At 51.0% G+C, this 24,819-nt stretch overlaps 1 protein-coding gene across 10 annotated transcripts in view; it reads right to left on the bottom strand.

Annotated features, from left to right (window-relative positions):
* Nucleotides 1-399: 399 nt before the first annotated feature.
* AOPEP (aminopeptidase O (putative)) overlaps nucleotides 400-24,819 on the bottom strand; it is a 357,345-nt gene continuing 332,925 nt past the window's right edge. For 4 of the 10 annotated variants that reach the window (XM_073021366.1, XM_073021371.1, XM_073021372.1 and 1 more), the window contains 3 exons: nucleotides 6,503-6,589; nucleotides 4,597-4,741; nucleotides 400-847 (listed from right to left, as the gene is read on the bottom strand). In XM_073021366.1, coding sequence (XP_072877467.1) covers nucleotides 4,601-4,741; nucleotides 6,503-6,589 — 228 coding nt within the window. In that variant the 3' untranslated portion in view covers nucleotides 400-847; nucleotides 4,597-4,600. The other 6 variants (XM_073021364.1, XM_073021369.1, XM_073021370.1 and 3 more) reach the window with 4 other exon arrangements.

Here is a 24,819-nt window from a genome sequence, read left to right as displayed (position 1 = left end):
ACTAGGGAGGTGGGAGAGGAACACCAGAATGTGAAGAATACCTTTTTCTTGTATGTGCTTTTTATTTTTTTTTGAGGCAGAGTCTTGCTCTGTCGCCCAGGCTGGAGTGCAGCACCGCGATCTTGGCTCACTGCAACCTCCACCTCCCGGGTTCAAGCCATTCCCCTGCCTCAGCCTCCCGAGCAGCTGGGACTATAGGTGCCACCACCACACCCAGCTAACTTTTTGTATTTTAGTAGAGACGGGATTTCACCATGTTGGTCAGGATGGTCTCAGATTCCTGACCTCGTGATCCACCTGCCTCGGCCTCCCAAAGTGCTGGGATTACAGGCGTGAGCCACCGTGCCCGGCCTTTGTTATTTTTAAACAGTATGAAATTCAGAAGCAAACACATATACAAAAAAAAAAATCCATTACATTTATTAAGAATAATCTTAGAGTCTCGTTCTGCTCTTCTACATCAAACGGCGCCCACTGGTCTTGGTACACAGGAGCAGTGTGACTTCCTGAATTACAGAAATATCCACATCCAGCCATGTGCTGAGCAGACCAACGTAAAACGTTCAGCAGGTTTTCCAACGTCTCTCGGATATGTTTAATCGTCTGTGCAGAAGAACTCGAAATCCCAGAGCAGCTCCGCTCCAGATCCAGGGCGGGAGGCCGCGTTTACGAGAATCTGCCTTTTGTGCGTGCCTGGCTGGGACCGGCCTCCGGGAAAGAGAAGCACCAAGACTGAACGGGACTGTGGGCTGACGGCTTTAGCAGCCACATAATCCCTCCTTTGATGTCCAGGGCCAGTCCCCCAGGCTAGGAGGAGGTGAATGAAAGAATCTCGCTGGGATCTTTCCTGCAAAGGAAACAGCAGTAACTGATTACCCAGTCGCCAAGAGGAATTCCTGTGAGCGCACACCTCTGTGTGCCTTTGCTCTCCACTGTCAGGAGAGGACTTTAATCACAGGACAAGGAGGAGACCCAGGCCCATCTCACAGTCCCGGGACGGGTCACGGCGAGCCGTGATGCTGGCCTGCTCACACGTGGCCGTTGACATGAGCAGGCTGTACTCGGGCTTCGCGTACACAATAGCTGCTAGGAGGAGTTCCCATTTCAGACCCGCACCCACTCTAACTGCTCTCTCAGAGTCTCAGCTCACCTTGCGGTGGGAGAGCTGGGCCCTGCCTCTCTTACACACGGGGGCAAACGCTCCCCTGCAGGCACTGTGTCCCACCTTCAGGCCTGGGAGCTCTTAACTTCCTGCCAGCAGGGTGTTCTGAGTCTGCAAACCCCCATGCCGCAGGAGCACATACGATGACTGGCACCGTGCTGCCGCCGGGCCAGGGAGGACGCAGCCTGTCGGCCTCGAGTGGGAGCCCCAGCTCTCCTGAGCCTCGGGCACTTACAGACACGAAGGCTTTTTGCTCAAGGGCTCGACTCCTGTTCCTGCTGAACTGAGCCAGTGTGTAAAATGAGAACTGATATCAGCTCAGTAGGCACCGGAGGGCGGGTCCAATCGACAGCCCGGAGAAGCAGCGCCTCAGCTGGGAGCTCCGTGGGCACCGTCTGCTGGCGCAGGAGATGCGGAGGCCTGGACTGTAAATACAAGAGAGAGTTCACCGCGCCCAGAACAGGAGCTCCTCCGAAAGCCCCACCCGCCCCGCTCACAGCATGAACCACCACGTGGTTTCACTCGACTGATGGGGATGCATTTGGTTTCAGTTTTTTGTAAGAATAATTTTTGCAACTTTCAATACATTTGACCTTTCAGACAGATGTCCGATTGGTGGATGTTTCTGTGGACAGACTTAAGGACTGAGTGCGCAGCTAGCACTCCCGGCAGGAGATAGTGCGTCCTTCGGGCCAAGTGGTCTCTCATCCTCCAGGATCGCGCTCTGCACCCACGTGACTGTGCAGCAGCGGCCGCCCGTCAGCAACAGCCTCTGCCCCAGCGGCTCCAGCTTAACTGTCCCCATCTCACCTTCTCCTCAGGTGCAGAACTTAGCCACTGTGAACAAAGCGGAAACCAATCACTGTTCACCAATCGGCTAAGCTCTGCACCTTGTCAGAGAGGTCGTCGCTGGGCATAAAGAAAGGCATGGTGACCGGTGAGCATCTTCCTCAGCTGGTGGCTTCTTTTGTTTCCAAAGAAGATTTACGAGATGCACCTGTCCTCCAATCGGCAGTGAGTGCGACCACGACTTCTGGAGCAGCAGCCAAGGTCGTGGTTGCGTGGTAATCCCTGGCAATGTGATTTTAATCTTAAGTCACAAATCAGCATGCCAGGAACCCAAGCAGCCAGAGCACCTGAGAGCAGCGCCGCCCCGTACCCCCGTCTGCGCGCACCGGGTTTCCGCGGAAGGACGCCGGCGACACTGCCGCCTTCACGCCTGTTACACAGGCAAACAGGTGGAGTTTCTGTTTGCTGTTCATTTAGTTGGCATCCTAAATGAGGTATAATTTTTTGAATCAAAGGGACTCGAGATGACCATAAAAATGCCAGTGCAGCTTTGGAACTGACGAAAAATGCAGGGACCAAGCACGTGACACACAGAATTGCTAAAGGCAGCTGTCCTTGCTGCCTTTACTGCCTCTAACCCTGGGGACGAGACCCCTTCTCTCCAGGCAGATTCTAGCTGCCCTGGGAAGCCTCTGGGGACTCTCAGGCCAGGAGTCCGCTTGCTGGAGGGGGCCCTGGGAGCAACCCTGGCCACTGTGCCTCACAGGAACTGGCTGGGAGGGAGGCTGGCAACCCCGGGATTCATCTGGAGTGGGGGGCGGAACAGGAACAAAGATGTCGGGGAGGGGGAAAGGGGAGACTCGTGACCAAGATGACTCCTTTGCCTGCTTGGGCAAAAAATCCCCATAAAGAGCGGCAAAGGGTGTGCCCCGCGGTGCTGCCCCAACCGGCGGGAAGGGCGACAGGACTAGCTGGCCTTGTAGCTTCACACACTTTCACACAAACGCCACGAAATAACAAAACGAAAGAGAAACACTGCTTCTACTGATTACTACAGGAGGCCGGCAGTGAGGTAAGTGCGCAGTCTGTGCCGCCAGCCCGTCCTGGAGGGGAGCCAGGTCATGTCTGCCGCAGGCGTTTCGCTACGCGACACTCAGTAGTTCGTTCCCCGTTTCCCTTTCCTGGCACACGTGGTTCCTGACTCTCCTGGAATATGATCATGCTTCGGAAAAACTTTTTATTTCTTTTCATTATTAGAGTTCTTTCAGATAAATAAGCTACTTAAACACATTACACAGAAATGGTTTTCATAAGCACAAAACATGAGAAGCAAACTTGATGTTCAAAACTGAGCGAAGAATATCAACACCAAATGTTCAATGTCCATGAAAAATTACAGAGAAGCTATAACATGAAAAATGCTTCAGATTTGATAAAAGTTTTTTTTAAAGATACAAAATTAGACATCCCCTATTAATACCATATAAAACATTGAAGCAAAACGGAGCAGACACAGAAATGATAATGACTGTTAGAGACAAAAAAAATCCCACAGTTGTCCTGCAAAACTTCATGTACCACTGCGAGGTTGCTTTAATAGTGTAGAAACCCATACTGAGCAACACTGCTAGGAAGTAAATCTAACAGGTTAATTCCAGACACAATTAACAGAGAAAGTGATTTAAATAATCCAGAACTCACTCCAATATAAGCCACGGTAGAAATTCCGCTCCAACACAACAAAGCAAAAAGTAGGACTTGCTCTCAAGACACAGGTCATGGAGTGCATATGCCGTGTGTGGTGTGTGTGCTGTGTGTACCGCGGCTGCTCTGTGTGGTGTGTGCCTGTGTGTGGTGTGTGTGCTGCGTGTGCCACGGCTGCTCTGTGTGGTGTGTGTGCTGTGTGGTGTGTGTGCTGCGTGTGCCACGGCTGCTCTGTGTGGTGTGTGCCTGTGTGGGGTGTGTGTGCTGCGTGTGCCGCGGCTGCTGTGTGTGGTGTGTGTGCTGTGTGTGGTGTGTGTGCTGCGTGTGCCGCGGCTGCTGTGTGTGGTGTGTGTGCTGTGTGGTGTGTGTGCTGTGTGGTGTGTGTGCTGTGTGGTGCGTGTGCTGTGTGTGTCTGTGCCTGGAGAGCCTCCCACCAGCCCAGGACCAGGCGTGGACAGCCCAAGGAGCCTCCAGTTCACACATGGCTAGAAGAAAACATCTGCCCGCAGAAGCTGGGCTTTGGAGTCACACGGCCGCGTGAACGCCCGTGTGGGCCGTGACCGTGAAGACTGGACCAGCGCTTCCGCGAGGCTTCCCATTCCATCTCCAAACCTACTCAAGACGTTCCCCCACAATGTTTGTTCCCACAGATTTTAAAACCTGAAGTGGCCAAAATAGGGCCAAGGAGCGCCACCGTGCCTCCAGGTGGACAGCCTCTGCCTCCCGGTGACCGCCCCAGTCAGACGAGGTGCTCCGGGGACCCTGGGCTCCCGCACCAGCCCAGCACCCACTTGGCCAGTTACTCTCCAGGCCCCCGGCCAGGGAGTCAACTACTGATGCTGGGGTGGTCCTGGCTAACTGTTCGACTGATTTATTTAGCTGGCTCCTAAGGGAGTATCTGGTTAGAACTAAATGACAGAAAAAGAAAGGGAGAGAATCACCTCATTAAAATAACATGTCGGCCACCACCTGGGCTGAGGACCTATCCATCTGCTCCCTGGTCCGCTCGAAGCACCTGCGCGCGAGCTGCTGCTGTCTGGCGTCCTCACTCACCATCAGCTCCCCATAGAGGTACACGCCCATGGCCTGCAGGGCACAGAGGCCAGAGGGCATCAGGCGAAGGCGTGGGCACCCACACACATACACGCACACATGACCTCCTCAGTCTGTGCTTGTTCCACACACACTTGCTGGTCTAGAAACTGTGAAGACCCCAGAGAAGACGGAGACTGTGGGGTGACTGTGCTTTCGGAAGCTGCAGTCTGCAATCCCTGTCTCCTCCTTGTTCTCAAAACCCCAAGGAATCCTCAGCTCCCAATTCTCTCCACAGACTGATGATTTCGCTGGTGACAGAACGATGAGCCAGCATTCCCACCATGATGGCCGTGTCAGGAACGCTCTGCACAGAGACAGAGATGGTTCCAGAATCACCACGGGGAAGGCCTGTGTGACATGACAGAGATGTGGGACTCCTGCCCCACAAAGTGTGTCCCTAGGAGTAGCTGGTCTGAGTTCACCGAGCAAGTCCCTCACCTGCCAGGGAACAAGAGCACAGCAGGCAGCAGCCACAGCAGACACATCACGAGGCCTGCAGAGACCCACCCCGCCCGCGCCGTCCTCCCCAGCCCCGCACCGCAGCCCGCACCGACTCTGCTGCTTGGGAACGATGCTGCAAACACACCCTATTTTTAAAACAGCGAAGGACGTTCTGGAAGACCCAAGGACCTCTCTGGATCTGCCCACCCCCTCATGCCAGGCTTAGCTATGCCATGAGTCACATTCCGACTAAACGAAGGGCCTCAAAGACAGAGGTAAAGAGCTAAACTCCGCAGTGAAGGGGTTCAAAAGCGCTGACCTACAAAAGCCCAGACATGGTGATCCTTATTTGTCAAAGATCAGGATTCTAAATATACTGCAGTGATTTCTGGTCTTCGGAATGGACCTTAAAGTTGCTCTTAAATTCTGTGCTTATACTCCCGGTATGTTTTTCCAGACACCTCTTGCTCTACTGTGCAAATGTGACATTTCTTCTGGTACAAAGGCATGTACTTTCCTTTGTGGGAATAATGAGGCCTCAGGCCTCACTGGCTGGCTGTCCCCACACTGAGACCCTATCAAAAGTCCTTTTGTTTGCCTCACTCCCACTCTCCACCCCAGCTGGAAGGCAGCTCCACGCTGTCACCCACAGCGCTTGGCAGGCCACTCACTCGGAGGTGGAGGGAGTGGAGAGCGGGGAAACGGGGTGGGTGTGGGAGGCTGTGGCTGTCACAGGACACACCTGTTGGTGACCTGACAAACTGCGGACACCAGAGGCAGCCGATGAGGGTCTCCCCAGATCCGCTCCCGCACACGCACTGCCTGTGAGCTCCTAGGAAGGGGACGGCTGTCCACGGTGAACAGTGAGAAAAGCTCCCACAGGGAGGAAACCTGCCTAGCACAGCACAGCAGGTGCAGGTACAGACCGACTGTCCCGTCAGGGTTCTCCCAGTCTGACTTGCACGTGTACTTTCAATGAGGGCCACTGATCAGCGATCTAACGCACGGCATCACCAAGCGACAAGCATGGCCTAGCAGGTGCTGGAGACGCCGTCAAGTGTGAGCACGCAGCATCAGATGACATGCGGGCCACACGGCAGCACTGAAGGTGCCCAACTCAATCCTTCAAAGACACTGACAGAGGAAAAAAGCAGCTCAGAAGTATCAGTGTTAGGTAAGATCCTACCAGTCCTTAAGAATCTCTGGGACAGATTTATGTATTTGTTATGAAAGAGATACTGAACGTGGGTTCCTGTGTGAAGTGCAGGGGCAGCCTTTACGGAACCCCATCCGCTGCAGGATGACACCTACCTGATCCTCCTGAAGGAACCGCTCCACACTTTCGTAGGCTTTTGTGAACTTGTGCTTAACAATGAGTTCACACCACCGATGGCGAACCTGGAGGAACGAGAGAGCGCCCAGTGAGAAACATGCGGGCACCCAGCCCCCGGGCCCAGCGACCGGCAGCCTCTGGATTCCAGAAAGCTGTGCTCTCAAATGGACCGGCATTGTTGACACACTTAGTTTTACATTTTCTTTTAGTTTTTTTTTTTTTCACTTTTTATTTTCTTTGAGAAAGAGACTTGCTCTGTCACCCAGGCTGGAGTGTAATGGCACGATCTGGTTCACTGCAACCTCCGCCTCCTGGGTCCAAGCAATTCTCCTGCCTCAGCCTCCCGAGTAGCTGGGATTACAGGCGCCTGCCATCATACCCAGCTAAATTTTGTAGACGGGGTTTCACTATGTTGGCCAGGCTGGTCTCGATCTCCTGACCTCGTGAGCCACCTGCCCCAGCCTCCCAAAGTGCTGGGATTACAGGCATGAGCCACTGCGCATGGTCAGTTTACTCTTTAAAGAAAGAAACCACAGTGCTAATTAGGGCGGCCAGTCAACTTCAGAGGGAAAAGCAGGTGTTTCACTGTTGTAAACATGATTTTGCAAGATGACAGATACTAAACGAAGGTATAACGAGGAAATTCCACACACACGTGAGAGTCAGCGCTCCCTTTCAAACCACCACTCCCTAAGCTCCCGCAGCAGAACTGGCTCAGTGCTGCTCATCTGTGACAGACACAGCAAGAGGCAGAGACGCTGCTCTCGCGTTCCCCGGAAGCGGCAGCGCCCCCTTCTCAGAGTCTGGGGAAGGAGTGAGCCCAGGACACCCCGAGGTGGGTAGCTCCTGCTGCGTATCCACATGCGTGCAGGTCCGCACAATGTACTGGAAACAGACGAGCTCAAGGTGGATGCCGTTCTTTTAAAAGATAGATGTCATCAGAAGCTCACCTGCAGGAATTCGGAGGGAACTCCCACTCCCACCCTCTTCGAACCTCCAGACACAGTGGGAGAGTCCGATGCCAGCCCCGGCCGCCCTCTGGACACAGGCACAGCCCCCCACACAAGGTACTCCCCGCATCCCGGCGCAGGCGGCATCTCTCGGTGCTGCAGGTTCCTTCTCTACAAGAAGATTCACCGACAATGTGTTTTCCAGAACCCAGTCCGCTGCCTTTTTCTACTGCATCAAAGCCCTCTCAGTTACACCAAGTCGACCATTTCACACTCCATTACCGAACCGACATCGCCATACGTGGAAGTGATTACGTGTATTTTAGAGGAGCCTCCTTCTACCACGGCTTGTTTTTACTGACGGTGAAAGCGGGAGATACTCTACAGTGACATATTTGCGGCAATAATAAAATGTAAGCAATGTCAACATTTTGGCGACGGTCCCTGTAAAGGATATCACCATCCACTGACCTAGCCGGCTCTCTCCTTTAATCTACTCTAAAGAGGTTCACATGCAAACAGTTAAGACTGAAGGAGAGAAACCAATCTTTCGGAAGGAATCCTTCCCCCAAGCCACAGTGCCCTCTGCGACAGTGTTAACTCGGGAATTCTGCCGGGCGGCCCTGGGCTTGGAGGCAGCCAGGCCCTCTGAAGCACTGAAGTGGCCTCTGGGAGGGGCTGACAGCCTCTGCCCTCAGAGCAAACGGGAAGGAGGCTGGGGCGGCAAAATCTTTCCACCTTCAACAAAATGTGCTTCCTGTACAGCCAACAGAAATAAACAGCAGACTATGCGAGGAGGAGCCCTCCACTTCCCCAACAGCAGGAACAAGTGACCAGAGCTCACCATCACATGCCAGAGGCGGCCACTAGAAGAAACCGCGCCCAGCTGTGGACAACCCAAACTGTCCCTTGGACGCCTCCATCCCTCATCTCTCTTCCAACTCAGCCACCTAAATGTGCCATCTGCCAGGTCCACACGCCAGCAGAGGTGCCATCTGCTCTGAGCTTTGTGAGGACGGGCACCAGCTCCCCGAGGTGGAAGGGGCTTTCGGGCAAGCCGGTCTGATCTGGAGGGATGGCCGCACACGGATGGGAGGGACAGCTGAGGACAGGAGCTGCTGCTCTGAGACTTAGGGAGGCAGCCTCATTTTCTTAACGGCACAAGAGAAACCCTACTTGTGGCAGCTTTTAGGGAGGGTCCCTTAGGTGAGACCTGTCGGCTTCTAAATATTCTTGAAGTGTTCTAACCACCGATGCTTGTCTGATCTGGCCACACCACACGACCGCGGTCATTCTAAAGCTTGGAGGACGTGTATAAATGTGATTGTGAGAACAGAGGGTTTCGCCTCTCCTTTTCTTTCTGTGCTTTCCTTCGTATTATTTACACACACAGAAACAACAAAGCATAAACTGGGGCTTATTTCCTAGTAGAACAAGGCCCTCGGTGGGGGCGGGGGGCAGGAGGCAGCGCAGCCCACAGCTGGTGCAGGTCCAGGAGATGGCGGGTGAAAGACGCGCTTTCATTGCGAATCTGAAGTCAGTATTTCCACTTTTCTTACTGTTAGAAATAGTTTGTTGTCAAGATTAGTAAGAGACCCAGGCTTGTGACCCCTGGAGGCTAACAGCAACCAGCAAGGACAGACCAAGCCCAGTCTCCCACCCCCACTCCCTTTCCCACCCCACGAAGAGAAGATACAAACAACAAGTCTTTTCATTACAAAGAGCTGAGTGTATGTCAATATTTCGGCGACAGGATGCTGAGAAGACATTGCAGAAATGCTGAGGAGGCCGGGCTGGCCAGATAGCTCCTGCTCACACGCAGTCTTCACTTCTCTTCGTTCCTTTGAGAAACAAAGAAAATCCTTATTTTTCTCCCCCAAACTCTCAAGGACCCACAATTCTCATGCCATTCGTCACCACGGGGAGTGGGGATGACATCAGTCTCACTGAAGCCCGGCAGTATCTCCGAAGGAGCCCTGGCAGAATATCCGTCTCCAGACCACCGAGGGGCTTCATGGTCGTGAAAGATGCTCCGCCTCCTACAGCAAGCTCCTCGCAGTGAGAGGGCAGGAAAGCCCCACGGCCAGGGAGCTGGGGCCAGAGCTCCACAGCGTGCCCACCAGAGGACAGCTGTGCAGTCTAGAGGTCTGCTCTTATTTCTTAATTTATTAACGAGGTTGGTCAACGGGTCTGTCTGTGATGTCCTCAGTCAGAATAAAAACAAACAGAACCCTGCATGCTCCCAGGACAGTGCCTGGCACCAGCGGGCACCCCTCACTGTCTCTTCCGGTCCCCAGCCTCCCCACAGCACCTGGCGGGGAGACCGGCCTCCCTGTGGACCCAAGCAGTTGTCTTCTCTGCACCGTTAGGAAGGAGTTTGCTTTTCAGGGGTGAAAGCCACACTCCCTGGCTGCCTCTCTGCTCCCACCCTGTCTGGGAGCCGGGGGAGTGCTGGAGGCTGGCCCAGGCTCCCCCAGAGCCACAGCACTGTGCCATCCCGGGCCTAGCAGATGCTGGCAGGAGGAGCGCATGACCCGGGCTCCTGGGGAGAGCCAGCTGTGGCCGCCTGCCAGGAACGACACACAGGGCCATCTGCAGGTGAGCAGCTGTGAGGGTCAGAGGGACCTGCTAAGAAAGAGTGTCCCCTCCCCCACTCCTCCCCAGGCCTGGAAGGCAGCAGGAGAACCCGATCAGACCCTTCCCCAGCCACAGGCTACCCCAAGCCTAGATTGCACTGGAGATCTGAACTTTAAATGTGAAATTAGGGTAAGGGCTTGGCTCCCTAGGAGACGGGACAAAGTGCAGCTGGGGACAGGGATGGGGGAAAATGTAACTTTCATTTTAGACCCAACCAAATAGACACCGATCAGCAAATGAATCACACCCCAAAACAAGTCAGTTTCTATTTCCCAGCTTTTTAGAATTCTTTTTTCTGATTAATGTACAAGATACCGTAAGGCCTTCCCCTCATCCCTATCCCCAGGGACTGTCTTCAGTCCCTACTGTGGAGGTGGCCACTATGCCAACGTGTTTTACACACAATGTGTTTTTCCTTTTCCTTCTAACAAAGATAACTTCACGGATTGCATTCCTCTGTACCCTGATAAAAATATAGATTTACTTTACACAATTACACTGATATTTAATAGAATACCTTGACTTACAATTCTCGTGAGTGCAGGCAGACTTCCCATTCCCTGTATTAATGGTTGCAGGGCAGTCTATGATACTCCAAATATTTCTATGATTAGCGAGACCCTGACAGACAGACACTGTTCACATCCTAACAGGAAAGACAAACCGCTTCTGATGCAATGTAACATGAGGTGCGGTCACCCCGTGCCCCGAGGGTACCTGTGTGCTACTCCCCCAGATGTGGCGTGTCCGGATCAGGTGAGAGACTCCTGAATTGCCTTCCATGAGGGTGTAGCAATTTACACTCCTGCCAAAATCGATGTGAGACCCCACTTTCCTGTACCATCACCATTACTGAATCATCAAACTTTTGATAAGTGAAAAATGGTGTCCATGAGGTCCTTCATTTTTTAATTGAGAGAGAACTTGAGAAAGGGACTAATTAGAAAGGTAGGGACAGTATTATGGACATCAGCCAGGTACGGTGAAGTACCAGAGACCATGGAAGCGGCAGCTACCCACTGGCCTGAAGAGATGGGAGGCTGTTTCTGGAACAGAGAGAGCTAGAGCGTGGGAGGGGCTGCCAGCCTGCAGGAGGAACGAGGGAGCCCCCATTCCCGTCGGGCAGCTTAGGCATTCTATTACCAGTTGAGTATGGCTGCTTTCTTTTCTTTTTTTTGTTTGTTTGAGGTAGGGCCTTGTTCTGTCATCCAGGTTGCAGTGGCTCACCGCAGACTCCACCTCCCAGGCTCAAGCGATCCTTTAGCCTCAGCCTCCCAAGTAGCTAGGACTACAGGCACGTACCACCACACCCAGCTAATTTTTTTTAAAATTACTTTTTGCAGCAATGGGGTCTCTTTGCCCAGGTTGGTCTCAAACTCCTGGGCTCAAGCCATCCTCCCAAAGTGCTGGGATTATAGTCGTGAGCCACCACGCCCCAGCAGTTTTTTCATGCGCATAAAATCCTTTCTAGTAACTGTCTATTCATATTCTTTCCCATGTTTTTCCTACTGGATCACTGGCTTTTTCTAGTTAATCTGTTAGGTGTTTGAATACTAGGGAAATTAGCTCGTCTCTGATGAAACTGCAGCTTTGTCCAGGTTTGTTAATCTGTCTTTCTGACTTTGTTCATGGTGGTTTTGCTTGTATTTCTTAATTGTATACAGTTGAGTTTATTTTCTTCTTCCTATGGCTTCTCAGTTCTCTTCATTTATGTTTAATGTTTCATGGGTACATATGCCAGAAGTAATCAAATGGTACACTTTAAATATTCACATTTTTTAATATAGTTGAAAAATTTAAGGACCTTTAAAACCGTGACTAAAATTCATCAAGTCACTCCAAATGCATGTCAGGAATCACCGAGAGCCTAGAGTCGGCACATATTTCAGTCTTACACAGACCGCAGACCCAGACCAACGGGGAGAGGGAGGAAAATGATCAAGTAGGTGTGGGAGGGAAGGAGAGTGGGCAAGTGGAGAAAGAATAAGACGGCAGAAGGGAAACAGAGACACGGCATGGAGAAGTGAGACCAGAGCTGCCCGTGGCAGTATGAGCACAGGGTCCTGGACACCTGCAGCACCCACGGCTCTGCCTTGGTGCCAGCCTCTCAAGCACCCGACACCTCGCCTACCAAGGACGTGCTCATCTCTTCCCTCTGCTGCTGCTGGTGCTGACGCTGGGTGGCAGGCAAGCAGGTGGCCTGGGAGGGGGAAGAGCAGGTGTGGCCTGGGCCTGGCTGGCCTCCTGGCCTGCCGGAAATGGGCGAGAGCTCACACATGGAATAAATTAGCACAGCTCTCGAAAGAAGGGGCCTCTGGGTCTCTGGATCCTTTCCATGTCATCACAGTGAAGTTGACTTGCACAACACACAGGTGTGCACTCTTGAATACTTTAGTCCAATAAAAATTACTTTGAAAATCTGCTTTTCAAAGTTTTCTGCTTATGGGGCATGCTAAACAGAAAAAAATGAGGGTGCTGCCCTCACTCAGTGTACAGGTGCGGTTTAACACAGAGGTGCCATTTACACTGCTGGAAAGGGACTGCAGCACTTTTCAGGTTTCCAAAGCCTCCATGAACACAGGATAATGACAGCAAAGATTTCAACGTTCTCCCAGGAGTGCTCCACACGACTGGATCTTCGAGGCTGGGTGCAGGTGGGAGGGTCTTGGAATCCAGGGTGAGAAGAATGAAGGGCAGGTATGTGGAGGCCAATTCACAGCAGGCACATATCTGACGTAGAGAATTAGAATTCTCAAGGAATCCAAGTAATGGTTCCAGGATCGTGGACCCTACCCCAGTGAGAGACCACTCACTGGGGTAGAACGGGGTATGTCTGTGGTACAGGCCTGAGCCACCTGGGAGGCCTGAGCAGACATGCAGTCTGGGTATCCAGAAGGCACGTGGAAGGAAGCACACACACAGATGCTGGCTATGAGGATGGGGCTCACTGATGCCAAGCACGTTCATGGCAGCCAAATGCACGACAGGCACCGGGAAATGGTGCGGGTCAGAGTGACGGTCAGTACAAACACGTACGCACACTTCTGTGTGCAGACGTATCCACAAATGTGTATATCTAGAACACACAGACACACACTGAAATCAAAGTGTTCTTTTCCAACGCTTTCCCTCATCACTACATGCAATGCAGTCTGGTATTTTTATTCTCTTCGTTTTGTTTTTTGAGACCGAGTCTCACTCTGTCGCCCAGGCTGGAGTGCGGTGGTGCGGCTCACTGCAACCTCTGCCTCCCGGGTTCACGCCATTCTCCTTCCTCAGCCTCCTGAGTAGCTGGCAACAGACATGTGCCACCATGCCCAGCTAATTTTTTTGTATTTTTGGTAGAGACAGAGTTTCACCATGTTGGCCCAGCTGGTCTTGAACTCCTGACCTCAAATGGTCCACATACCTCAGCCTCCCAAACTGCTAGAATTACAGGCGTGAGCCACCGCGCCTGGCCTCTTCTTTCCTTTTTTAAAATGCTGGTTGGTGACCTACTAGATTGATTTCATGACCCACTGTGTCTTGACTCCCCCACAGTGTGAAAACCTGCACACCAGCTCGGCTTCCAGAGCCCGATGCTCCAGGCTGGACCCTTGTCGGCTCAGGCAAGCTGCTCTGACCAGACCCCACTCCAGCTCCAGCTCCCCAGGATGGGGGTCAGAAGAGCGCCAGTGTGCAGGGAGCACCACAGACAGGCTGGGCTGGCACCAGACAGGAGGTAGGAACCACATGGCTGAGGAAAAGCCTGGGCCGGGTCTGAGACTCGCAGCACGACAGCAGAGGGAGCAGGGGAGTCCCAGGAGCAGTAAGGGCCTGGGAAGAGCTGGGGCTTTTCAGGCCATCTCCTGGGAGGGGCACCCAGGGACAGGCACCGGGGAATCTTGCAAACCATTTGTAAAGATGGCTCCCTGAGCCTTGGCCCAGCCTCAGCCCCAGCCAGACGCCACTTCTGCCTTTGCAGGAAACTTATCACACACTACCCAAGAGGTTCCGTGGAGCTGAACTCAGAAGGCTCAGAAACACAGTGCGGAGGGAAGCCTGCTCCTCCGACTTCCTGCAACGCTAGAAAAACGGCACACGCCCAGGAGGGCCGTTCAGAAACCACACCTCGGATTCGGAACACAGGTGCCATGACAACGGGCACGTCTGTATGTCCATAATTTTAACTAGGATACGGTGAAGGGGGGTCCCCCTTATTTGATTGCTTTTTTCTTGGAAACAGAAAAGCTGCTGAAGCTTCCTCACAACTTGAACCACTCTAATCTCTTCTTAAAAATAATCTTTTTTAAGACAGAGTCTCACTCTGCCGCTCTGGCTGCAGTGCAATGGCATGATCGTGGCACACTGCAGCTTCCAAATCCTGGGATCAAGTGATCCTCCCACCTCAGCCTCCCAAGTAGTTGGAACTACAGGTGCGTGCCACTACGCCTGGATAACAGTGGCACCTGTCTCTATAAAAAATACAAAAACTCCTAGGCTCAGCCTCCCAAAGTGCTGGGATTACAGGCATGAGCCTGGCCCCTAATCTCTTTTTAACTCAAGATATCTTCATGTTTCAGAACCAGATTCCTGGTAAACTCTAGAAGACAGGCTGTTAAATTTTTTCTTTCAAGAGCCAGATGTTGAGCATTTTTGGCTTTTTGGTCAAAGCAGCCTTAGATAACACATAAATACGTGGGCATGGCATGGCTGCCTTTGGATAAAACATTATTTACAAGAACAGGCAGTGGGCTGCACAGGCTCAGGCTGGGGTTGGCTGATCCTTGCTCTAGAATGGGTGTCCACGCTATGGCTCCCAGAGCACAGCATACACGGTGGTATACTGGTGTTTGCCCCCCAGCATCCACCAACACGATGTCGCTGAACACAGAGATGAGGCAAAAGGTGAACAATGGCCCTGTGAGTGGGTGTGGGCCAGCGTTAGCACGGCCCCACCAGAAAATCCGGGGTGCTCCTAAACGCTGGTCCTCACACCGTGGGCCTTATTCCTCCCTCTGCAGGTCAAATTCCCCTCTACAAAGAAACATGCTCTGACATTCATCCTGAGTCAGACTCATTAAAAAGGGGTACTGTGTCTTTAGAGAACCCCAATACTGGAGACAGAGTCTGAAAACCAGTGTCTTAAAGAAAATCTGTGCCTGGAAAATCAGCTGCATCCACCAGGGCCTGAGCAGACGTGGCTACAGGAGCGAGACAGAGCGGATGAGCCAGTTCACCCAACTTGGTTCTGAGAGCCGCAGTGCCACCACCAAAGACCATCACGACCAAAGACAGGAATGGCCCCCGCTGTCTTTCACGGCAGTCCCGGAGCCAGGACGCAGTTTGGTGCACGCTCATCACCATGCTTAGAAAAGCACGTCGGGCTCCTTCTGGTAGCTGCTCTCGTTGCTTTATTTTTAAACATTTAAAAATTATAAGCAGATGACTATACACAAATACGGAATCCAGTGTACATAAAATTCTAGCCAATCACGTCAAATTCAATTTTGATCTTTCCAACAGCAACAATCAATACAGATACTTATTCAGTATCCCAAATTCAAAAATCCAAAATCTGAACTGCTGCAGTGAGCATTTTGTGTGTGCGCGCGTGCGTGTGCGTGCACGGAGGCAGGGGGCATGGGCAGGTCATATCAGCACTCAAAAAGTTTGGGATATTGAAGCATTTCAGAGTTTGGATTTTCAGATTTGGGAAGCAACCAGTTAAGTATAATACAAATATCCTAATAACTGAAAAAAAAATCTGAAATCTGAAACATTTCTGGTCTCAAGCATCTTGGGTAAGGGAGGCTTGACCTGTGTATTACTTTGGGTTTTTCCTTCTCTCTGCTTGCCACTGTTGCACTGACTGGCATGGTGCCCATACACTACAGCTCTCTGTCCTTCCGTCTTCCGATGACACTACAAAGTCTCAGGTATGTCCTAGTAGCCTTCAGCCTTTTAACAAGAAAGTTATGCTGGGGCCAGCAGACAGGGGGGCACAAGGAAGTCTGCTGTGACACTAGATGGCATTGCTACGGCCATAGCTCATCCAGCAGGCCCGGGTTCACTCTGAGTGATCTGGCGCGTCCACATCTCCCAGCTCACCTCCGCAGCCCAGAGACCAGCTCCCAATGTGCCCCCACCGGCCACTCTCAGAGTCGGGCTTGCAGTCTTCCCAGCTTCCACTGCTCTCTGCACCGCCATGTCCTTCTCCGCTAGTCTGTTGTGTATTTACAGCATCATGCAAGTCTGGGGAACGCATAGGCCTCTGGGCCATCTTTGGGCCTGTCGCAACGCCCAGCACATAGTACATGCTTGATAAATGCTTCTGAGTGAATGTACCACTTTCGAAAACTTGGAATGCTTTTCAGCTACTCTGAAATTATAATGCACAGTTAGAGGCTGTAAAATGCTATGAAGAATGCCACTAGTCCTATTTATAACAGGAAGCACTCCCCTTTCTTTTCAGTCCTTTTGATTTTCAAATTTACTGAAGAAGGAAAAAAAAAATCTGTCCAGGGAACATGATCTGGGAAGCCCATTAAACCTCATTTAGAGTTCCATTTTATTTCTGTAAACAGAAAGACCAGGGCTCATGGCTTTTCTAAGTTAATAAGTCTACCCTGCAATAAACAAACCTGCTTTGTCAATTTGTGTCCTTAAATTAGATTGAACTTGGCTTTACAGTGGGCTGACTGGCTGGTAAGGGGTCTCTGCGGAGCAGCCACAAGGCAGACGGCATTCCAGTGGGGCACTGCCCTGGGGGCTTCTGGAGCGGTGGAGGCCGCCGACCTGCTCGGTCCCACGAAGGAGGAAAAGAACCTCTCGCTGTGCGGTGATCACATCAGGGCTGTCCACATTCGTGTTTTCATTCTTTTCTTTTCTCTCTCATCCTTTTCTGCTCCTTATTTCTGAAGGGCTGCAATCTGAATGTTATTTTTTAAACTAAAGGAAATTAAAAGTTACTTTATTTGCTGCCACAAAGCCAGGTTAGTCAATTCCTAGGCACAGGGTTAAGAGGACAAATGAAGCATTGGAGGCTCCTACTGCCCTTGCTGGAGTCAGTTCCTACAGTTCTTGTCCACATCTCACCAGATAGAGCGAAAGCGGCAGCAATGTGCAAAATGGGGGGCATCTCAAGTGCTGCCAGGGCCATCACACTCGACAGGCACATGGAGATCACGGTGAGGGTCAAGAGTGATGACAAGCATCAAACACTGATGTCAAGTATGACAAAAGAGGCAACCTTGCTCACTTGTGTGGTCTTGGACAAATCTTAACTACTTTTGAAAACATGGAATGCTTCTTATTTTCCTCCAAATAGGCTCTTTTAAAGAACATTGGTGCTATTAAAGGCTCCAAAAAGTACAACGTGGGAGCCCACGTGGGGTCCACTTTGAAATACGGCACAGTTTGCCTTCCTTCCATACTGAGACTGCTCACTGAATGGCTGTCCATCTCAATATGTAATTCTGAAATTAGAAAATAATACACTCCACCTTCTTTCTTCAATCTGTTGACAAGAACTCACAGCTGAAAAGGACTTTTACTGCTGGCAGAAACAGTGACCATGGTTACCTCCTCTGATGAGCTCTGGGGACATCTGTCCCCTTCCCTCGCTTTCTCTGGAGGTGAATTCAGCCTGGAGGGCCTCCCCAAGTCTGAGGGATGGCTGGCTCTCTCCCAGCGCCTTGCTGTGTCAGACATGAAATCCAGGAAACATCATTCTCCAACAAGTAAGTCGACTGGGCACTGAGGATAAAATGGTGACTAAAACAGATAAGCACTTGCCCTCTAGAGGCTTACAGTTCAGTAGGAAGTTTAAGAAAAATCCAGTAAACCAGCAAGTACAGACTCATGTTGGTGACGAATGCCAGGAAAGGGTGCGTGAGGCACAGGGAGTGCACGGGGCTGCGGCAGGAGTGTGGTCATAGAGAGCTCCCTAAGAAGGGCCACGCACACTGACGCCTAAAGAAGGACAAGAAACCCACCACTCACAGGGGCACCCTGAGCCCCGCCAGCTTCCAGCCACACCACACTTTACTCCACGAAAGAAACTCACCCTTCCCTCCCCTTCTCTTCTCAGTGGCCATTTCTTCTGATACCCTTCTCTGCAAGAGCTAGAGAAACAGGCTCTTAAAAATAAACTCCAGAGACCAAAGAACTAAAACTACACAACTTTTCGGAAAGACACAGGCATAAATTTTCATGACCCTGGCAATGATTTTCAACAAAACAAAGGAGATACACTGGACTTCATTAAAGTTAAAAACTTTAAGGCCAGGTACGGTGGCTCACGCCTGTAATCCCAGCACTTTGGGAGGCCGAGACGGACGGATCGTGAGGTCAGGAGATTGAGACCATCCTGGCTGACACGGTGAAACCCCGTCTCTACTAAAAAATACAAAAAATAAAAAGAAAAAGAAAAACTAGCCGGGCGAGGTGGTGGCGGCGCCTGTAGTCCCAGCTACTCGGGAGGCTGAGGCAGGAGAATGGCTAAACCCGGGAGGCGGAGCTTGCAGTGAGCTGAGATCCGGTCACTGCAACCAGCCTGGGCTACAGAGCGAGACTCTGTCTCAAAAAAAAAAAAAAAAAAAAAAAGTTAAAATCTTTAGACCTCAAGGGATACCATCATCAAAGTGAAAAGACAACCCAAAGAATAAGACAATATTTTTGCAAACTGTATTTGATAAGGAACTTGTATCTAGACTACACAGAGAACTATAATAACTCAGTAATACAAAGACAAACCAATTTAAAAATGAGCAAAAGGTCTTGCTAGACCTTTCTCCAAAGAAGATATGCAAATGGTCAACAGGGGAAAAAAAGCAATGACGACGACAGTGGGGTCCAAGTCACGCCCAACAGGGTGGCTAACATCACAAAGATGGACCGTGACAAGTGCTGGCGGGGCCCGGACCCACACTCACTGCTACAGAAAATGGAAGATGGTCTAGCCATAGTAGCAGACACATGGCAGTTCCTCAAAAGGTTAAACAAGGGTTACCACATCATCCAACAATTCTACTCCTAGGAATGTACCTAAGAGAAGTGAAAGCGTAAGTCCACACAGAACCTTACACACACGTGCTCACCAGCTTTCCTCACAGCAGTTAAAAGCGGAAACACCCTCCATGTCCATCACTGACGCACGGAGAAACAAATGCCGTCCGTCCACATGACTCTAAATATTTGGCAGTAAAAATGAATGACGTAATTATATATGCTACAAAGAAGGATGATCCCCAAAAACATTACGCTAAGTCAAAAGAAGCCAGTCACGAAAGACCAAATATTACATAGAATTCCATTTATGTGAAGGCCCAGAACAGGCAAATCCACAGAGACAGAAGAACAGGTGCTTGCCCAGGACGGGGGAGCTAGGGATGCAGCCAAAGGGCACTGGGTTTCTTCTGGGGATGATAAAATGTTCTACAAGTAATTGAGGTGACGGTTGTACAACTCTGTGAATATATTAAAAACGACTGACTTGTATACTTTAAAATGGGTGAACTTCATGATATGTGAAGTATAGCTCAAAAGTCATTAAAGACAACTACCCCTCACCCTAAGAGCCGAGTTGAGAACGGCTGTTTTGGCGAAAGGCACAATTCCACACGGTCTGCTGGAGAAAAGCGACCCGGTGCCCTGAGAGCCGAGGCCATGGGGGAGGGTCAGTTGTGGGCTGCTCCTGGTGGCTGGTTCCCTCAGTGCCTGCGAACTTCCTGTGCCCAGCCTGGGCATCTGCTTCCACCCGCGGATGGACAAAAACCAGGTGGTCTACCGAACGCAGCTCCATGTGGTTCAAGGTTGCAGCAAAGCAATATGCAGAGACTGAACAGCCTAAAAATCATTTTTAGTGCCACCCTATGAAGTTTAGCTGATCTCTACTGTGTTTATGTTCTAAATTTCACACCCTCCCATCCACACAAAACTCCATTTACACGAAGAGCGGGCCTGGGAACGTGCTTCCGAAAGCTGACTCCGTGCGAGCGGCCCGAACACGAGGGGTAGAGCCCACATCCTATCTGTGCTGCGAGGCTCTCACAGCCTGAAGGCTGGACAGATCCACCTCTCACATCCCGGTGTGCCACCGCTCTAGAGAGCAGAGACGGTGCACAGGAAAGGCACCAGAAGGAAGAAACGCCATCTGGAAAGCTATGCTGAGCGCTGTGGCAAAGTGAGCCCTCTCTTTCAGGGTATTTAAGGTATGCTTTAAATGTGAATATGGCTCAGTTTACAATTGTAAAAAGAGATGGCAGTGTTCAAAGAAAATTGTGTGGTTTTTAGTGTGGGTTTCAGAACAGAAATCTGATACAAACGTATGTAAACTACTGACTGAGCTGTAAAGAACCCAGAAGCACCAATTAAAGCCCAATGCGCTAATGCCACTCGAGAGACCTTTGGACACACAATGAATTGAGATGCTGCTGCTTTCCTGGCTATACAGGAAGAAGAGTGTCAGGGCACTGCTACTTAGACACCAGAAAATGTGTAAATCTCCATCTCCATCTTTCTGAGAAAATCTATACAGACCGGAGAGCGTCCCATGGAGCAAACGCAGACGCCCTCCCATCCTCAGAGGTCTGTGACTGTGGACCTGCTGCTGAACCCTGTGCAAGACGGCAGGGACGCTCTGCAACCACCGACTTTTCTAACGAAGTCTGGCTGGACCTGCAGCTAGAAACCACCTATTAAATGCCCTCCCTCTTTAACAGAGAAACGCTGAGCTGACTATTTAAGAAAAATTAGCCAGATTATGCTGTTCATGGCTCGCTTTTCTCTGTACTTTCATTTGCTATAAATTCACGGTAAACAACACACAATCCCTAGCTTCAGGAACAACACAGGAAATTATTAATCTAAAAAAGAAAGTTCTTTGTGATTTTAGATCAGCTTTATTTAAAAAAAATCCCTTTATGACAGTATAACAGGGGAGATGCTGTCGCAGGCTTCCCACAGGAAAGTTCCAGAGGCACTGAACTGAACAACAGAGAGAAAACCCTAAGAAAGATGTACTGAGAGATAGACCATTCTGACTTTGAAGGAATGTTCTGAAGCATTGATTAAATGTTTCATAAACCAAATACGACAAAGAAAAAATAACAAATAAAACCAGAGTTACATAAGAACTCTACTCTTTCTCCTATCATAAAAAGTAGATGGTTTAAAAAGATAGGTCTAAAGCAACTAAAGACAATTACCCTAATCCCTTTTCTCAATCTATACCCAGCCACCTTTTAAACTCTAGAAAAGGAATAGTGCTCTGTCAAAGGGACAGCCTGTCAAATAACGCTGTCAAAGGGAGACCCTCACAAGCATGGTCTCGGCTTTCTAAAAACCTGAAGTCACACTGTTCACAGGCCATGTTGTCAAGTTCAGATTCATCGGTATCTGGCCTCTTGATCTGCAACCTAAGGTTGATGGCATCAGGGGGCCAGTTAAGCCAGACCCCGTCCCTGTGACGACACTGTGAGAAACAGCCTAACGCTGAGATTCTGTGGGCTGCCAGGTGGAGGTGGCAAGTGTCAACTTGCCCTCTCGGGACCCCCGGGGGGACCTGGTTCCTTGTATTTTACCCCATAAAAGCACTTCACTAATTGCACACACTACTCCGACGCTCCACAACGGTGTCCTTTTTCATGTTCAATCTGAAAACCTGCCTTGTAGGGCTCTGTTCCACTGGTGCCTCCTGACAATGCTGGACGATGACGTGGTGAACCAGCTGGCTGAGTGAGGAGGCCCTGGACTCCGCCTGCACCAAGGGCAGCCAGCAGGAGAAGTGGAGGAGAGGAGAAGGGAAAAGACGCTCTGGAACACTTCACATCTCCAAAGCAGAAGCTGCAAGTCATCTCTACTGGACAGAGTGTGAGCACTGACAGGCAGGCACAGAACCACAGCGATGGATCAACTTTAGAATCTGGAGATGTAACAACCGTTAAACCTTCAATCCTTGCCCTCTGGTAAGTCCCTCTAGAGCTCCAATAATCATTAAGTGCTCGAACCAGAAAACGACGCTTTTGGCCCAAATGAAATTCAGAAGTGAGCATTAAAGCTGTCATACGATTGTGTTGCCGGAGTCACAACTTCCACCTCTGGACTGCAAATAAATGCTATGGTTTTTTCTTCCCAAGTAAACAATGAGTAACAATGTATTAGTAACAACATATTAAGATAAATACCAGCTTGTGTACAGTGCATCAAAAGAGGCAGAGGAGGCCGAGCGCGGTGGCTCACGCCTGTAATCCCAGCACTTTGGGAAGCCAAGGCAGGTGGATCACAAGGTCAGGAGTTTGAGACTCGCCTGGCCAAGATGGTGAAACCCTGTCTCTATTAAAAATACAAAAACTTAGCTGGGCGTGGTGGCGGGCACCTGTAATCCCAGCTACTCCTGGGGCTGAGGCAGAATTGCTTGAATCTGGGAGGCGGAGCTTGCAGTGACTCGCCGAGACTGTGCTACTGCACTCCAGCATGGGCGACAGAGCGAGACTCCGTCTCAAACAAACAAAAATGAGGTAGAGGAGACCCAGAGCCATTAGACAGGGTCTGCAGGGCCTTTTCAGCTACCTCTCATGCTACGGGACAGGCCTGTGATGCTGGACGTTTTTTCCATTTCCAATAAACCCTGAGTGTCCTTTCCATCCTGGAAGGCAGCCGGATGAGTGCTGAAACAGGTATGTTCTTGCCATCTGTCTCCTCACATTCACTTGCTCCTACTAGTTCAGTCTGCAATTCTACATCAGAGAGTAGAGCCTCCCAAGGCTACATTCTTTGGCACTTCGGGAGAGAACAGTGGCTCAGGGTGGCCTCTAAACGTTAACAATCTTTTTCTAGCTACCCCACTCTATGCAGACACCTTACTGAATGAGATTGTTTTTTTGAAACTGCCTTTTGTCAATTAGCTGCTGCCAGTCAGCAGAAAGAGCCGCTCACGTGCACACGAGCACGTGGGTCCAGGCACGAGGGCCGGACCATGAAGAGAGACCTCCAGCGAAGTGGCACCCCGGGGACGACAGTCACAACACACGACACCCACACTTCCTTGCTCCAATCCAATCCAGGAGTGCTCTTCCTTTCAATCGACACTATTTCCCCCACACAGGGACGGGAAGAACGGGTGCTACTAACAACTTCTCCCAGAAAACTAACATTCTCACTCAGCGTATCAACCAAACTGAAAGCAAAGCATGCTGCAGCACGGGCCTTTTGGAATCGTGGCCACCAGCAAAACAACGCTGGGGAAGCCCATCCCGAGGCCCAGCCGCAGTCTGAAAGCACTCGGTGGAGTCTGCAGAGATGCTGCTGCCTGAAGGTCAGCCACGGAGCTCCTGGGGAAAGAGGTCAGAGAGCCGAGGTCCGCGGATCGTCACCTCACTGCCATGGGCAGCTATTTTTATAGCTTAAGAGACCTGCTAAGGCGGGCAGGAAACGTGTTACTTAAAAAGGGATCTTAGATAACATCTTTTCTTTCCAGAGTTAGCTGTCAACTATATATATATATATATATATATATATATTTTTTTTTTTTTTTTTTTGAGACGGAGTCTCGCCCTGTTGCCCAGGCTGGAGTGCAGTGGCCGGATCTCAGCTCACTGCAAGCTCCGCCTCCCGGGTTCACGCCATTCTCCTGCCTCAGCCTCCCGAGTAGCTGGGACTACAGGCGCCCGCCACCACGCCCGGCTAGTTTTTTGTATTTTTTAGTAGAGACGGGGTTTCACCGTGTTAGCCAGGATGGTCTCATCTCCAGACCTCGTGATCCAGCCGTCTTGGCCTCCCAAAGTGCTGGGATTACAGGCTTGAGCCACCGCGCCCGGCAACTATATTTTTAAAACTTTTATGGCTATATGAGAAATATACTCAAAAACTGCAGAGGGACAAGGTGCTTCTGTGGACTGGATTGCCCTTCAGCTCATTCTCCGTGCTGGCTGCAGTAGCCCAGCGTCCACCCACAGGCCTGAGGCTTGCTACATATGAGACGGCTGACTTGGAGGTCAGCTTCACTCTCCAGGCCAAGGAGCACCAAGGAGCACCAAGGAGCACTGCCTGTGCCCACCCCGCAGAGGGTGGCAAGGCAGAAGGTGGCCTGGGGTGGTCTGCCTACTCCACCCATGCTCTCACTCTGTCTGTCCTCGAGCCCTTTTCCTTTCACACTCTGAACACCGGGCCGTTGCCTCCCTGAAGAGCATACACCTGGGGCTTCACATCACGTGATGCAGGCACACGGAGGGCAGGCAGGATGTGCAAAACCCCAGACAGTATTCAGAACCCTGGCCCCACAACCCCTCGACGTGAAATCCCTTGGCAAGCAGCCACAGCAGACTCAGTGCTACACTCAGAAAATCAGACCAACAGATCAGACACTCTGTGAACACAGCCCGTACACAGAAGCAAAGCACATAGAATGGTTAATAGTAATCTCGTCCCTCCTTTCTTCCTTCTCTGTGTGGGCGGCCCGTACCGGCCCATCCACATGGAGGCAGGGAGGGACAGACGGGGATGGCGGCCCAGGAGCTAAAGCAACCATGGAATAGGGTTCTCACAGTAGAGACCCCTTCCGGCCGCTACATCCCGAACACGCTGCTCAGCCAACAAAACTCCTCCATGCACTCTGCCATGAGGAGCAGGAGCAGCTGGAGGCAGCAGGCTTCCCTTCTGGAAAGGCAGCTTTACAGACGCACCTCGGTCACAGGGAGAGCAAGGGAAGTCTTTCTGCGTATCTCGAA

Source organism: Chlorocebus sabaeus, chromosome 12, assembly GCF_047675955.1.
Source record: "Chlorocebus sabaeus isolate Y175 chromosome 12, mChlSab1.0.hap1, whole genome shotgun sequence".
NCBI classification, from domain to species: Eukaryota; Metazoa; Chordata; class Mammalia; order Primates; family Cercopithecidae; genus Chlorocebus; species Chlorocebus sabaeus.
This window is presented reverse-complemented; position numbering and strand designations above follow the sequence as displayed.